Source organism: Schistocerca piceifrons, chromosome 6 (assembly GCF_021461385.2).
Source record: "Schistocerca piceifrons isolate TAMUIC-IGC-003096 chromosome 6, iqSchPice1.1, whole genome shotgun sequence".
In the NCBI taxonomy this organism is placed as follows: domain Eukaryota; kingdom Metazoa; phylum Arthropoda; class Insecta; order Orthoptera; family Acrididae; genus Schistocerca; species Schistocerca piceifrons.
The window spans coordinates 262,060,282-262,075,884 of record NC_060143.1 but is presented as its reverse complement, the minus strand read 5'-3'; the positions used below and the strand labels follow the sequence as shown (position 1 = coordinate 262,075,884).

Below are 15,603 nucleotides of genomic sequence, written 5' to 3'. Positions count from 1 at the left end.
AATTTAGTCTACCGTTGTGCATGTTGCAGTTGTTTGCAATCTGTACTCATTACATTTTTTCTACTTTACTATCACCTGTTTTGCGGCAAAATAAACGCAACCTTCCAAAATTTCCTTTTGGTGCTTTAATTTTAGATACCAGTGTACTTCAGGTTCTTGATTCGTCATATTATACGGCTTCAGATCCCGATTATGTTTATAATCGGATGATTCAAAACCTGAATATTACACATACTCCACCTTCTCAAGGTCTTCGGCCGTTTTTGTCTCGAAGGTGATTTCCCTTCGCAATGGCGAGATGATGCCATCGTCACAGTCCTTCAGCCAGGCAAAAACCCACGTCCATCGACAGCTACGACTATTTAACGTCGCAAACAGGCTCTGCAAAAGGGTGAAAGGGTGGTATCGTGATAAATTATGTTGTGTTCTCGAATTACGGATCCTTTTGTCCTATCAGTGTGATTTCTGGGAGGGACGATCCACAACCAGCCATTTGGTTAGGATACAAACAACAATCATACAAGCTTTTTCTAAAAGGCAACATCTCATTTTAGTCTTTTTTTGACTTACATAAGGCATGCGACATTGCTTGGCACCATCACGTTTCTCTTATCCTTCATTGGCGAGGCTTTTGAGGCTCCCTAAAGACATTCATTTGTCAGGTTTCATCCCACCAGTTGTTTCAGCTTTGAGTCGGTACATCGTCTTCATCATCTCCAGAGGTCCAAGAGAACAGCGTCTCCTTTGAGTATGTAGTGTTACACTCTTCGTTGTTTTCAATGCGCTAATGACCTCTGTCGGTCCACTGGTCGCTTGCACGCTGTCTGTTGACGGTTTTTGAATTTGGTATAGCTCACACTGTGTAGCCTCGGCTGGGTGCCATCCAATGCTCCTTCACTTGGACCCTTTCTCATGGCTTCCAGTGCTCTCCCATGGAATCGCTCGTGATGACTGGGTGTTATGTGATGTCCTTATGTTAGTTAGGTTTAAGTAGTTCTAAGTTCTAGGGGACTGATGACCATAAATGCTAAATTCCATAGTTCTCAGAACCATTTGAACCATTTGGAATCGCTAATAGTGCATTCCTGTCGTCATGCCACAGTTCATCGTGACCTAGAACTCTACTTGGGCACCAAGTGCTTGGATGTTTTAGCACAGTCATAGTTTCGAGGACTCCTTTTCGATAAAAATCTGACTTGACTGTCGCATATTCGTCAACTAAAGACTAGTTTCATTCAAAATCTTAACCCTATCTGCTTTCATTCCAACACTTGCTGATTACACTACTCTCCTCCATATTTAACATGCCCTGGTCTCGTCTCAATTTGACTATGGTTGCCAGTTTTATGGCTCAGTGACACCTAAGCTTGGGAACTGTTGCACCCAGCCCATCACGATGGGATAAGACCGGCCACTGGCACCTTCAGACTTGGCCCACAGACAGTCTGTCCTGCTGAAGTGAGGTTCTTCCGTTTCAAGAGCCGATAGTCCAACACTGATTTAAGAAGTCACCCTTTAACAATCTAATCATACCACTCACTAAACGCTTTTTGCATAAAAGAGGCATCGCCCCCGCATACTTGAACTTGGATGAGATTACTAATTGAAAGACGCATTGAGGCTCTCTGCTGGGATGTCTGCCGAATCTCCTTGAGGATATGCTCCCCGTGTTTTCCCACGCACCTTGATTAGTACACAGACCACGAATTATGACCAATCTATTTCAAGCACCTGAAGTTTGTCGTCGTAATGACGTTCCAGTGTCTGTTGCCCTTAATTCTCCAGGTATATCAGGGTGCTACCATCATTTACACTAACAGCTCTAAATCTATGGATAGGACGTAATATGCTTTTACATCTCGGCTGGTCAGGAAGAACATTTGTTGCCGGTGATGTGCTGTTTTTTACGGCGGACTAGATAGCCATTAACAGAACTCTGTTTTATTAAAAAGACCTTCCTCGACCGCCATTTTGTTTGTAGTGACTCAATGAACAGTCTCCAGGCTATTGACCAGTTTTATGCTTGTCACTATGTCATATCTCTCTGACCTTGATCATACATCCTGCTTGTTACTCTTGTCTGGGTTCCGAGCCATGTGGGTATCGTAAGGAATGAACTGGCTAGCGAAGTGATTACACGCTCAATATTCGCTTTAACGATCCGAGAAGCGGATTTGTGAGTGCAAGTAAGACCTCCCGTCACTTGAGGGAATACCATTTGGCGGGATAACACACCCTCTAAGAAACTCCGCATTGTCAAGGTGACTGCTACTGCATGGCGCTCCTTCTCTTGTTTACCCTGAAAGGAACCTACCGTCCTATGTCGCCTCCACATCAGTCACACCAGAACAACCCATTATTTTATTTTCTGTAATGAACCACTCCCGTGTTGTGATTTTGGAGCCTTACAGACAATGGCTCATATGCATTCTTCGCCAACAATATTGGCAGACGACTCATGGCAGTTAACATTCTTCATTTTCTCCCTGAAAGTGGTCTTTATTCTCAGATATAACGTTCTGAAGTACTTCAGGGCTGGGGGCAGTGTGGTTGATGGGGCCTCTCCCCCTGCTTGCTGAGTCTAGGCCATTCTTGACCTTAACTCCTTTGCCTTCCGCCTTGATCATCCCTCTTTTACTGTCTTTTCTTTACTTTTAGATGCAGTTATTCCCTTTTCCTACTTCACCCTATCTCCTATTTTAGAAGTAGCACTCCAGTGAAGGAAAGACATTAAGGATTCCTCATCCTTGTTACTAGCTGAAGACGAAAGAACAGTTCATGCTGCTTCCAGATAGTTCCCTTCTTTGGCAGTTTGAGTACAATGGATCGGGATTAGGGTGACTGAGTGGTGGCCCCTGTCAAATGAAGATCCCTGATGGACAGTCAACTGGCCCCACCCACCTACTGCCCTGATTTTTTTCTCTCGTCTTGTTAGTCCAACCGGCATCCAGTATTTTTTCAGCCATCTCACATTTATTATTACAGATCCCCTGGCTAAATGGCATTCATCACTCAGTAACGGTCTTCACCCTTAATCAGGATGGCAGGGGTCACATGTGGGTGTGGTTTCCCTGCCCTCAGATGAGCAGTGGAAGGCCCCAAGTCTGCTCTGACCCACTTACTGGAATTATTAAATTATTTCTCAGCTATAGAATCAATATTTCTTTCACTTCCTCTATTTTGCCACTCCTACATACTTTCATAACTCTATCAAATTCCTGCCTGACATCATTGACTCTGGATGACCTACCTCCTGAGAGGGAGAATGATGTCATTGTTTAGTGCCTTAACCAACCAACCAAACAACTAAATCCGAACACAGTGCCAGAATGGTTCCACTTGGGACAACAGTGTGTTTCATTCTGCTTCGCTTACCTTGCTTCTAGGGGAGCAATCTCCTGACAACTGATTGAAAATGTAGTACGTAATTTAATTCATACTACTGTCACCTACACTTAAGACACAAAAAAAGACGCACCACGAGGAATTATACGAATGGGGTTGAAATCGGTAGACGAGGTGTACATGTACAGAAAAACACAGGATCACAATTTCGGAAAAATTGGATGATTTATTTGAGAGAAAGAGCTTCACAAATTGAGCAAGTCGGTAACGCTTTCGTCCACCTCTGCCCTTATGCAAACAGTTATTCTGTTTGGCATAGATTGACACAGTTGTTGGATGTCATCCTAAGGGATATCGTGCCAGATTCTGTTCAACTGGTGCGTTAGAGCGTAAAAATTCCATGGTGGTTGGTGGGCCCTGCCCATAATATTCATAAACCTCTCAACTGAGGAGAGATCCAGCGACCTTGCTAGCCAACGCAGGGTTCGGCAAGCATGAAGACAATGAGTAGAAGCTCTCGCCTGACAACCAACGGGGTTGGGCAATGAAAAGAAATGGCACCCACGACCATCCACTCCAGATTTTCGGGCTGTATGGTGGGCGATAGTCGGTTTGGAATCCCACGACTGTCCGGAGCGTCTCAAGACACGTCTTCAGCCTGGAATTTCATTGACTGGAGAAGAACTGTCTTCAGTGATGAGTCCCGTTTCGAATTGAGGACCAGCGAGGATGCACGTCGTTAAATCGACTATTGTCTACACACTAATTTGAAACCATCGCTCGATTTGTTTTGGGGAAAACATGTTCGAATCAAACCAATAGGAGCGAATAGAACTAAGAACTTTAGATTTCCTGGAGGCTCCTGGAAAACTAAGAGACGTCACTTTCAGAATTCCCGACTGGAAAGCAGAGGGAATTAGTACTGATGAAAAGATCTTTCAAAAATTGAAAATACAAACCTTCCGGATGTTGATCTCAGGCGCAGGAAGATTTTCGTAAGCTGCTGGAAATTGCCCTGACTCTCTATTGTAACACTTCTGACACTATATAACTGAGTTTTCTCTTTTGATGCTAGTCAATTGTCAGGATGAGCATTACTGCAAAGGGCATTTGATTCTAAAGCATTATGTCAGGATGAAAAATACTAAATAAATTAATTTTTCTCTCTTAACATGTGGGCAGGGTGGGTCCTTCCATGGCTCGGGTATGAGGTAGAATGAAACAGCATTTTTACATAAGATAACTTTTGTTGAAAGTTTCGTACAACTGTTTCCTTACTGGATGTTCTGGCTCGGAGAGCGGCAGCGGTGTCGTTTGCGAAGCCTTCTGCTGCGGCAGCAGCGGCGTCTGATTACGCGTGGCGATGTGTATCTCGTGTCGCCGTCTCGCCCAGTTGACTGGAGGCGCGCATCGTGCTGTGACCCGTTTAATTATTGAGAACGAAGTCGTGAAACGGATGGTGATACCTTGGATGTGGCGTCCCAGTGTTTCTCATCTCTAAGCGGCCGCGTGTGTCAGTATTGTGCTTCGGCCAGCGGCGCGGCGGGGGAAGGCCAGTGTGTCGGACTCGAACAACGGACTCCAGCTTGCCGGTCTTCGGCTGACAGATCATCACCAGCTCACAGGTGACTCCTGATGTGAGGCCGTCTCCTTCGCGTCCTCAAGAGTCACCTGGGTACGTAAAAATCAGTCTTCAAATACCTTCCAACTTCTGTCTTCTGGCGCCGAGGCTGCTGCTTGCTATTCCATTACAGAGGCGGACTGTGTGCGTCTGTGTACGCTGTAGTCTCTTCTTGCATGACGGTCTTCAGCACCGAAACTGACTGAAAACTACTGCTACTCTCCGGGCTCACTGCGTCTCGCATATTTATTCACTTCAGTTCACTGGAGGTGAACGACTTCACGGTCATTGCCTCTTCTGTTACGTTGAAAAGCTTCTCGAAGAATCTTCTTAACGTCGGTCATTGGCTCTTGGAATGTAGGCGAGGGCCTTTGATCACATGTAACAATTGAGAAACACGTGAGCCGGTCAGGCGATGCCGTGACGGATGAATCGACAGCTCCCGCTTATGTGGGGAGGGCGATGGCCTCTTCTGTCACGTTGAAAAGCTTCTCGAAGAATCTTCTTGACGTGAGCCGGTCGGGCGATGCCCTGACGGCAGAATCGACAGCTTCCGCTTATGTGGGGAGGGCGATGGCTTCTCCTGAACGTGCTATGCTGACTTGCAAGCGCCAGCCGTTGCCACTGCTGCTTTGTCCGCTGTTTCTAAGCTAAACTAAGTTTTCGTTTATTTCTAATTTCTACTTCACATTGATTTCACTAATTTATTTACCTGTCTTAAGTACCACTCAACACTATCTATCAGCTGGAAGCTGCTACCAAAATGTGGGTTAGGAAGGTGCCGAGAGACATTTATCGTACCACATACCAAACTTACTTCAAGTACTATCCCCTCTTATTGATATTGTCTCCTCCACAGGAAATACAGCACTTATCGGCACAGGTCTACTTAGGTGCGAGTTGGATGTCGGCGATAGAACGAAATACCTTGTACAGGTGATAAGGGACAAGGGGCATTTAGGACACTACATCCATCCACCTAACGAATTAGTTTAAGCTGCTGCCTACCACATAAACTGAAAATGATCCAATGAGAGACATTTCACATATTGGGAAACTTGCTGTGACCCTTGTCAAGATGAGGTAAACGCTAAAGGTTATAAGGTTATGAGGTCTGTTAATCGTCAGCAGTTCCAATGAGCGGTGAACAGTGGTAGCTCTTAGGGAAATAGCAGCAATGGATGGGAGCATCACTATGTGCACTCCTTGTGCCTGGAGTCCTGGAGTAGCTTGCTGGAAACGCCGTCCTGGCAGCCATTGAAGGACAAGGCTGCAGCCAGCTGCAGGTCGTGGCTCGCACTTGAACTGACGACGGCGGTCTTCTGGGCTCTGAGGTCGTACTTGGATGCTCCAGGACTTGCAGAAGGGGTTGAGAAAACTAACGTACCTCATGGAATTTCAGCGCTCACAATCTGCAGCATTGTCCAAAGAACCGATCTTGGCCTCCTACTCAGACGGCGGTCTTCTGGGCTCTGAGGTCGTACTTGGATGCTCCAGGACTTGCAGAAGGGGTTGAGAAAACTAACGTACCTCATGGAATTTCAGCGCTCACAATCTGCAGCATTGTCCAAAGAACCGATCTTGGCCTCCTACTCAGAGTGGAAGGCTTGAATCAGAGTCTTTGAAGGTGAGACGCTAGGCCGCAGTTTCCTTTATTTACGCATTAGGGCTGAAAACTGCACCATCCCTCTAAACGAGTCTTGGAGTTCGCTACACGTAAGATGCTGCTCCACAAGTAGCTGGCTGTGTGTGGTCTAGACACAAGATTTTTTGGAATAGGTGACTATCAATCCCCTTTAGATAATATTAGTTGTAGGATACTCTGAACTATTAGTATAAGACTAAAGAATTTTGGTCACGTACGAGGCTTCTAAAACCGTTGCAAACAAGTACTCAAGCATCCACAGTTATGTGCCAGAGTTTCAAGCGCTCGAAATAAACAGTAGAGCTCAGACGCTACTAGGTACCGAAAACTGGCTAAAACCCTATATTGAGAGCAGTGAGGCTTTTGGGGTATATCCAAACGTACAGGGTGAAAAGTATTTAAACCGACAAACTCTGGGAGGTTGTAGGGGACATCAAACAAATATTTTTCCCTAATGTCATTTTTTCCTATGAGGAGAATTTAAACCGATGGAGGAAGATTTATCTGGCGGCAAATTAATTAAACCAACAAACACTTTTCCATTTTTTATGACCAAGAGACAACACATTAACACAACCCAATTTCAATTACAGTAGATTTTCAAAAATGCCTCCATTGACTCGTAAACAAAGGTTAAACCGTCGGATCATGTTCTGTCTGACACGGGCAAAATCCCCAGGAGTATCCTGAATTGTTCCTGCTGCTGCCACTATCCGGGCAACCAGATCCTCTTCTGATGCAGCAGGAGTTGCCCAAACAAGGTTGCGCATCTCTCCCCACACAAAAAAGTCCAGAGGGGACACACCTGGGGATTGATCAGGTCATGATACATGACCACCTCTGCCAATCCACGTTTCTGGGACCCGTCGGTCCAAGAATCGACGCACACGACGACTGAAATGTGCCGGCGCCCCGTCATGTTGGAACCATATGCGTTGTCTTGTAGGCAGCGGGACGTCTTCCAGCAACTTCCTCAAATTGCAGCGTTCTTGCTGTGCGACGGCGTCCCTATCCAGGTAATCTGTTAAATGAACCGGTCTCACGCAGACGTTGGTACAAAGCAGCAAAGGTCGTATGATGCGAGATACGGCGATTAGGATATTGTTGTTGATAAACCCGCTGTACAGCTCGTCCGTTGTGGTGTGCTACGTAGTACTCACCAACCATATCAGTGTACTCACTCCAGGTGTATCGATCCATTAGTAAACAGCGACAATGCACTACTACACTGGTGGACAGCAGTTGCCTACAACTGAAGAGCGTAATACGCCCTCTATCAACCGTAATACGGCCTCTTAACAACTGAAGAGCGTAATATGACCTCCATTGGTTTAAATAATCCTCATAGGAAAAAATGACATTAGGGAAAAATATTTGTTTTGATGTCCCCTACAACCTCCCAGAGTTTGTCGGTTTAAATACTTTTCACCCTGTATATCGACAGGAGAGCCTCATGTGAAATGGAAGTAGTGCTTTCGTCACAGTAACCAGGAGACTGAAGTCGAAGAAATTGAAGTTTCATAAATTTGTAGCTGGTTCCTAGACTCACTAGACTCACACTTAGATATTACCGAAAACTCTCGAGAAATCCTCGGCTCCAGTCACAGAGTCAATGTTGCTGGAGAGAATAACCCAAACCAAAATTTCGATAATTACAGTTTTGTAAGTGACGGACGTGACAAGTCATCTTGCGCAGCAGTATTAAATGGCTTCTCTGAAAAATGCTTTGAACAGGTAGTTCTGAAGCCCATTCACGATGGATTTTTCTTTTTAAATCTTATGGGACTTAACTGCTAAGGTCAACAGCCCCTAAGCTTACACACTACTTAACCTAAATTATCCTAAGGACAAACACACACTCCCATGCCCGTGGGAGGACTCGAACCTCCGCCGGGACCAGCCGCACACACGATGGATATACTGTATATTAGTTTTAATGGCAGCAAACAGACCGAACTGCTTTGAGGATGCCCATACTGAAACTGGTATCACTGACAATGAGATGTTCTGGCAACGGTAATTAAAACAAGTGCTAAACTTTCGACGTTCCACAAACAGCGTAAAGAGGCACTAATCTCATACGTCAATAATAAAATTGAAACATTTCGCTCTGGGGAGGAGAATGTAGAGGAATATTGGCTGAAGCTTAGAACAGTTCGCTCAGCATTTGATAAATATGTACACAGTAAACCCGTTCGTGATAGGAGAGACCCCCTCCCCATGGTGCAAAACCTTTGTAAAGAAACTTTAGAATAAGTGGATCATGCTTATGCTTTTCGTCAAATTGAATCATAAATGACTGGAACATCTACTGCCCTTATCACCCTTGGTAACTTATTTATTTTATCACCACTGGAGTTACGTAACTGCATCCATGTGATTTCCGTCATGTGAGAACCACTCAATACAGACTTGGAGTTCAAAATGGCTCTGAGCACTATGGGACTTAACAGCTGAGGTCATCAGTCCCCTAGAACTTAGAACTACTTAAACCTAACTACCCTAAGGACATCACACACATCCATGCCCGAGGCAGGATTCGAACCTGCGACCGTAGCGGTCGCGCGGTTCCAGACTGAAGCGCCCAGAACCGCTCGGCCACCGCGGCCGGCCATACTTGAAGATGTCTGAATAAAAACGGGTCATCCCCTTTACACGATCACATCAGCATTAGCATTGTCCCCGTTGTTCTCAAACGCGTGGCGGGGCTTTATTTTTGACGGCTGAACTGGTCAGATTAACATGAGCGCGAGGTGTCCAAATGGAACGGCGGTACCTCTGCTGCAGCCACGTCACCACACGGGTATAAAAAGCTGGCGGCAGCAGGTTTTGCGTCACGGCGCTGCGCCGCGTCGCCGTCAGCCAAATATCTGGCCGCGGCTGCTGACCCCGGGACCTGAGGGGGCGCGAGTGCCAACTCCGGCTGCCATTTGGCCACGCCTGGCCCGACTGCGCCTTTGCACACCGGCGGATGACGAACAGCAGCCCTTCTAACCACATGGAATACGAAGCCGGTTCACCAAGCACCGGTGTTCGGAACGAAGGTGTCATTTGTTCAAAAACAAATTCTTCGTTCTTCAAAACGATCTTCTTTTCTAAGAAGGCTGGTTGTACACGCAGCGGGAATGTACTTAATTCGTTGGACAATACATTACAGTACTTGTTTTGTAAATATATCAGCACATCAACTTTTTGCTACTAGTTTTAGGGTAGCAGCTCAATTTTAAAGCACTCGCTATTGACGTATACAGCCAAGCGCTTGTCAAACTGTAATTTCGTGTAATCAGTGATGTTATACGAACACTGGAGAGCTTGAGAACGGGGCTGGAACTCTGAATCTAGTCGCAAGAAAAAAATATAAATAATAAAATTAAAACAAAGTGTACCTGCGAAAATTCCAGAAACAAAAATTTAATCAGGAATCCTTCCAAAACAATGAAGAATGTCATGAAATAGATCACAGTCCACTGGTATGTTCCGTTACGCTACATGCTTCTGGCTGTGTAAATCACAATATACTTTCAGCGTAATTAGAGTATTATTCTTTAACAGGAAATACTGCAAAAGGGTTCAAATCAACGTAAACAAATTCCGTACGAAGCATTCAGTTATCATCCAACTTGTAGCGAATTACTTGTAGGGTCCCACAAGGCTCTTCCTTTGGACCCTTGCTTTGTCTTGTGTATATTACTGACCTCTCATCAATAACAATAGCAGATCTAAGTGTATTTCCTTTGAAGACGTTGTTGTTGTTGTTGCCTTCAGTCCAGAAAATGGTTTGATGCAGCTCTCCATGCTACTGTATCCTGTGCAAGCTTCTTAATCTCCCTGTACCTAGTGCAACATACATCCTTCTGAATCTGTTTAGTGTATTCATCTCTTGGTCTCCCTCTACGATTTTTACCCTCCACGCTGCCCTCCAATACTAAACTGGCGACCCCTTGATGCCTCAGAATATGCCCTACCAATAGATCCCTTCTTCTAGTCTAGTTGTGCCACAAATTTCTCTTCTCTCCAGTTCTGTTCAATACCTCCTCATTAGTTATGTGATCTACCCATCTAATCTTCAGCATTCTCCTGTAGCACCACATTTCGAAAGCTTCTATTCTCTTCTTGTGCAAACTATTTATCGTCCACGTTTCACTTCTATACATGGCTACACTCCATACAAATACTTTCAGAAACGACTTCCTGACACTTAAATCTATGTTAACAAATTTCTCTTCTTCAGAAACACTTTCCTTGCCATTGCCAGTCTATATTTTATATCCTCTCTACTTCGACCATCATCAGTTATTTTGCTCCCCAAATAGTAAAATTCATTTACTACTTTAAGCGTCTCATTTCCTAATCTAATTTCCCCAGCATCACCCGATTTAATTCGACTACATTCCATTATCCTCGTTTCGCTTTTGTTGATGTTCATCTTATATCCTCCGTTCAGCTGCTCTTCCAGGTCCTTTGCTGTCCCTGACAGAATTACAATGTCATCGGCAAACCTCAAAGTTTTTATTTCTTCTCCATGGATTTTAATTCCTACTCCGAATTTTTCTTTTGTTTCCTTTACTGCTTGCTCAATATACAGATTGAATAACATCGGGGAGAGGCTATACTCCTGTCTCACTCCCTTCCCAACCACTGCTTCCCTTTCATCCCCCTCGACTCTTATAACTGCCATCTGGTTTCTGTACAAATCGTAAATAGCCTTTCGCTCTCTGTATTTTACCCCTGCCACCTTCAGAATTTGAAAGAGAGTATTCCAATCAACATTGTCAAAAGCATTATCTAAGTCTACAAATGCTAGAAACTTAGGTTTACCTTTCCTTAATCTTTCTTCTAAGATAAGTCGTAGGGTCAGTATTGCCTCACGTGTTCCAACATTTCTACCTAATCCAAACTGATCTTCCCCGAGGTCGGCTGCTATCAGTTTTTCTGTAAAGAATTCGTGTTTGTATTTTGCAGCCTTGGCTTATTAAACTGATAGTTCGGTAATTTTCACATCTGTCAACACCTGCTTTCATTGGGATTGGAATTATTATATTATTCTCTAAGTCTGAGGGTATTTCGCCTGCCTCATACATCTTGCTCACCAGATGGTAGAGTTTTGTTAGGTCTGGCTCTCCCAAGGCTGTCAGTAGTTCTAATGGAATGTTGTCTACTCCCTGGGCCTTGTTTCGACTTAGGCTTCGGAAATAACGGTTAATGCAATGACATTCATAAATGGTTCCTAGCAAATGACTATTGCCAAAAACACTATATGCAATTCAAAAGTAGTAAGAGTTCCCTCACAGAATACGTTTTAAAAATAATAACCAAGCAGAAAATGTTGACACGGTGAATTCTTGCGATATAACTTGATAATAAATTCGTTTGGGAGGAACGTACTGCATGATAACCGAAACAGATTTATTTGCAGCGCGGGTAATATGTGATATAGAAAGAAACAAGATTGATACTTCGCTTGCTTTCATTGAATAGTCGCATGGGATCTTACTAACTACTCCTTCACAATATGTTTTCAACGAAAATTGTCGTAAATAATATACCCCATTTTCAAACAAAAAACTCAATTCATGGAATCAATTATAGAAATAATAACGATATAGTTACTTCTTTCGCTTAGTTATTAAGCAAATTTTGAACCCTCCAAAAATATTGTCATGCACTCTTAAATTCCCTACTGTATCGACAGTGCCCAGCTCGTTTGAGCAGAATTTTTCACCCGCGAGTCATTCCTTCCCGTGACAGTGATCTTTTTTCCCCCTTTTACTAAAACGTTTGAGTTTGAGGCCCTACACATCCCAAAAATTCGTCGCCGTAACTTTCGCAGGTGATGGGACCATGCTCGTCTTCTTTGGAGCATACGAGGGAAACAACCCATTGGATTCATTGTTGCTTGGTTTCAAGGTTATAATTAAAAATCTAGGTGTCATATGCCTACTAGATTCAAAAGTCTTGCGAATCCCCCCTAAACTCCTGCCAACGGAGCTTCGAAGTTCAAAGCCACACCGTCTTGTGGTCCACGATCAGAAATTGCATACGGCTTAGTTTTATATTCAGTACTACTTAATTATTTTTGGCATGCTTAAGGCGTAATTTGTATCTGACACAAACTGTCGGCACACAGACCGACGGAGACAGTTTCACCGATGTTCGCAATCGTGACTTATTTAGTTTCATACTCGAAGAAAGGTTCAAATGGCTCCGAGCACTATGGGACTTAACATCTGTGGTCATCAGTCCCCTAGAACTTAGAACTACTTAAACCCAACCAACCCAAGGACATCACACACATCCATGCCCGAGGCAGGACTCGAACCTGCGACCGCAGCGGGCACGCGGTTCCAGACTGAAGCGCCTTTAACCGCACGGCCACACCGGCCGGCTACTCGAAGAAAGCCTTGCATGCCCACTGTTTGGTCGAAATACTGTATTACGTTTACAGACTCGTTATGGATATGTGGAAGCTCTCCCTGGGGAAAACAGTGTAGACGCTCTGGACATTTTTAACGCAAGATTTGTCTTTATAAAGGGAATTACACTGCAGGTCAAACAGGTACATCTGTACACCCACAGGGACGCTTTAAACTGAAACGGTAAACGGTCTCGAAAACAGATGTAGGATAGGCAGTGTTCTGAAAAACATTTATGAAACTAACCCTTGTAATTCTTTCAGTGCCGAATTCTTCAAAGCACGAAGTTTCCTTAATCCCTTAGGTAACTGGAGTGTGTTTTGGTTAGAATCTGTCCCTTCTAAAATGCAGTTTTCTTTTCAAATGCATCCGCATCAAATCAGAAATAAGTCGTTTCTCACCTTGCAATATCTTCCTATGGACAATGTGCAGTAAAGACCACCTAAAATGCGAGGTCTGCAATCCAGTGCGGCTGTTCTAATTTTCATTCCTGCACTCTTTCTCTTTCATAAATTCAACGATAGCGGGCTTTAAATCGCAAAATCGCTTTAGGCATGTCCCTTACCATAACCAACGCACATCGTAGTAATATATAAAGTCTCAATACTCTTGTTTCAATTCCATCTCAACTGTTGCTACAGACAGCGGTATAATGCGTGCGACTTCAGAAATTCAGTTGTTTTTTCACATGCTCCATACTTGCAACTTTAGCACAAAGTGCTTCTTCATGTACAGAATAATGAACTCCGTCTGTCGATAGTTGTAATTTTTTACTGTTTCATTGTCAAGTAAGTCTTTTAAGTCTTTCTGCTTGGTGTTGTCGTTTCGTAGCAGATTTGCAGTACAAGTCGATTACGCAACTCCATAACAGATATTGAGAATTCTTATACCTCTCTTCTGTCATTCACATTATTTTTTTAATGCTTTATGACGATTGATTTGTACACTAACTCTTTTGTGCAAACAGCCACTGGACCTGTGAACTTCCAGTATTTCACCAACAAATATCAAATGGTAAACAGCGCTGACACCATCATTTAATAAAAGCAAGTCCTCTAGTCCAGACTGTATACCATTAGGTTCCTTTCAGAGTATACTGATGTAATAGCTCCATATTTAAAAATCATATACAGCCGATAGCTCGACGAAAGATTAGTACCCAAAGACTGGAAAGTTGGACAGGTCACACCAATATTCAAGAAATGCACAAGGAGTAGTCCAATAAACCACAGGCCCATATCATTATAGTAGATATGCAGCAGGATTTTGGAATACATATTGTGTTCAAATATTATAAATTACCTCGAAGACAACAGCCTATTGACACACAGTGAACACGGATTTTTTTAAAAAAAAACATCGTTCTTGTGAAACACAACTAGCTGTTTACTCACACAAAGTGGTCAGTGCTGTTGACAAGAGATTTCAAATTGATTTTGTATTTCTAGATTTTCGAAACGGTTTTTGAGGTTTTTGACACTGTACCACACAAGAGGCTTGTAGTGAAACTGTGTGCTTATGAAATATCTACTCAGTTACGTGACTGGATTCATGATTTCCTGTCAGAAAGGTCACAGTTCGCAGTAACTGATGAGTCATCGAGTAAAACAGGAGTGGTTTCTGGCATTCTCCAAGGTAGTGTTATAGGCCCTTCGCTATACCTTATCTTCATAAAATGATTTAGAAGAGAATCTGAACAGCCGCGTTACGCTGTTTGTAGATGATGATGTCGTTTATGTTCTAGTAAACTCATCAGAAGATCAAAACAAATTGTGAAACAATTTAGAAAAGATATGTGAATGGTGCGAAAATTGGCAACCGACCGTAAATAACTAAAAGTGTGAGATCATGCACATAAGTGCTAGAAGGAATCCGTTAAACCTAGGTTACAAGATGATCAGTCAGATCTAAAGGCCGTAAATTCACCTAAATACCTAGGAATTATAATTACGGACAATTTAAATTGGAAAGAACACAGAGAAAATATTGTGGGAAAGGCAAACCAAAGACTGCGTTTTATTGGCGGAACACTTAGAAAATGTAATAGATCTACTAGAGAGACTGCCTACACTGCGCTTCTCCGTCCTCTTTTTGGAATACTGCTGTGTGCTCCGGGATCCCTATCAGAGAGAATTAATGGAGTACGTCGAGAAAGTTCAAAGAGCAGCAGCTCGTTTTGTATTATCGCGAAATAGGGGGAAGAGAGTCACTGACATGATACAGGTTTTGGGATGGATATAATTAAAACACAGGCGTTTTGCGTTGCAGTGGAATCTTGTCACGAAATTTAAATCACCAACTTTCTTCCCCGTATGCGAAAACATTTTTCTGCCGCCGACCTACATAGGGAAATCAGAGCTCGCACGGAAAGAGAGAAGTGCTCTTTTCCGCGCGCTGTTAGAGATTGGAATAATAGAGAATTATTGTGAAGGTGGTTCGATGAACCCTCTGCCAGGCACTTGAGTGTGATCTGTTGTGACTACCCATGTAGGTATAGACGTAGATTCTGCCGAATTGAAAAGACTCGTGCAGATCGAAAAATGCTGCATGGCAGTTCTAACTGAAATGTACTGTACCGG

At 43.6% G+C, this 15,603-nt stretch overlaps 2 protein-coding genes across 2 annotated transcripts in view; one reads left to right on the top strand and one right to left on the bottom strand.

Moving 5' to 3' along the window:
* LOC124803264 overlaps positions 1-9,611 on the bottom strand; it is a 47,536-nt gene extending 37,925 nt beyond the window's left edge. Inside the window, exon 1 of the mRNA XM_047264448.1 lies at positions 9,388-9,611. Coding sequence (XP_047120404.1) covers positions 9,388-9,611 — 224 coding nt within the window. The remainder of the gene's footprint in view (positions 1-9,387) is intronic.
* The window catches only part of LOC124802517 (excitatory amino acid transporter 2), a 294,422-nt gene that overhangs the window by 61,645 nt on the left and 217,174 nt on the right, over positions 1-15,603 (top strand). The gene's annotated exons all lie outside the window — the stretch shown is intronic.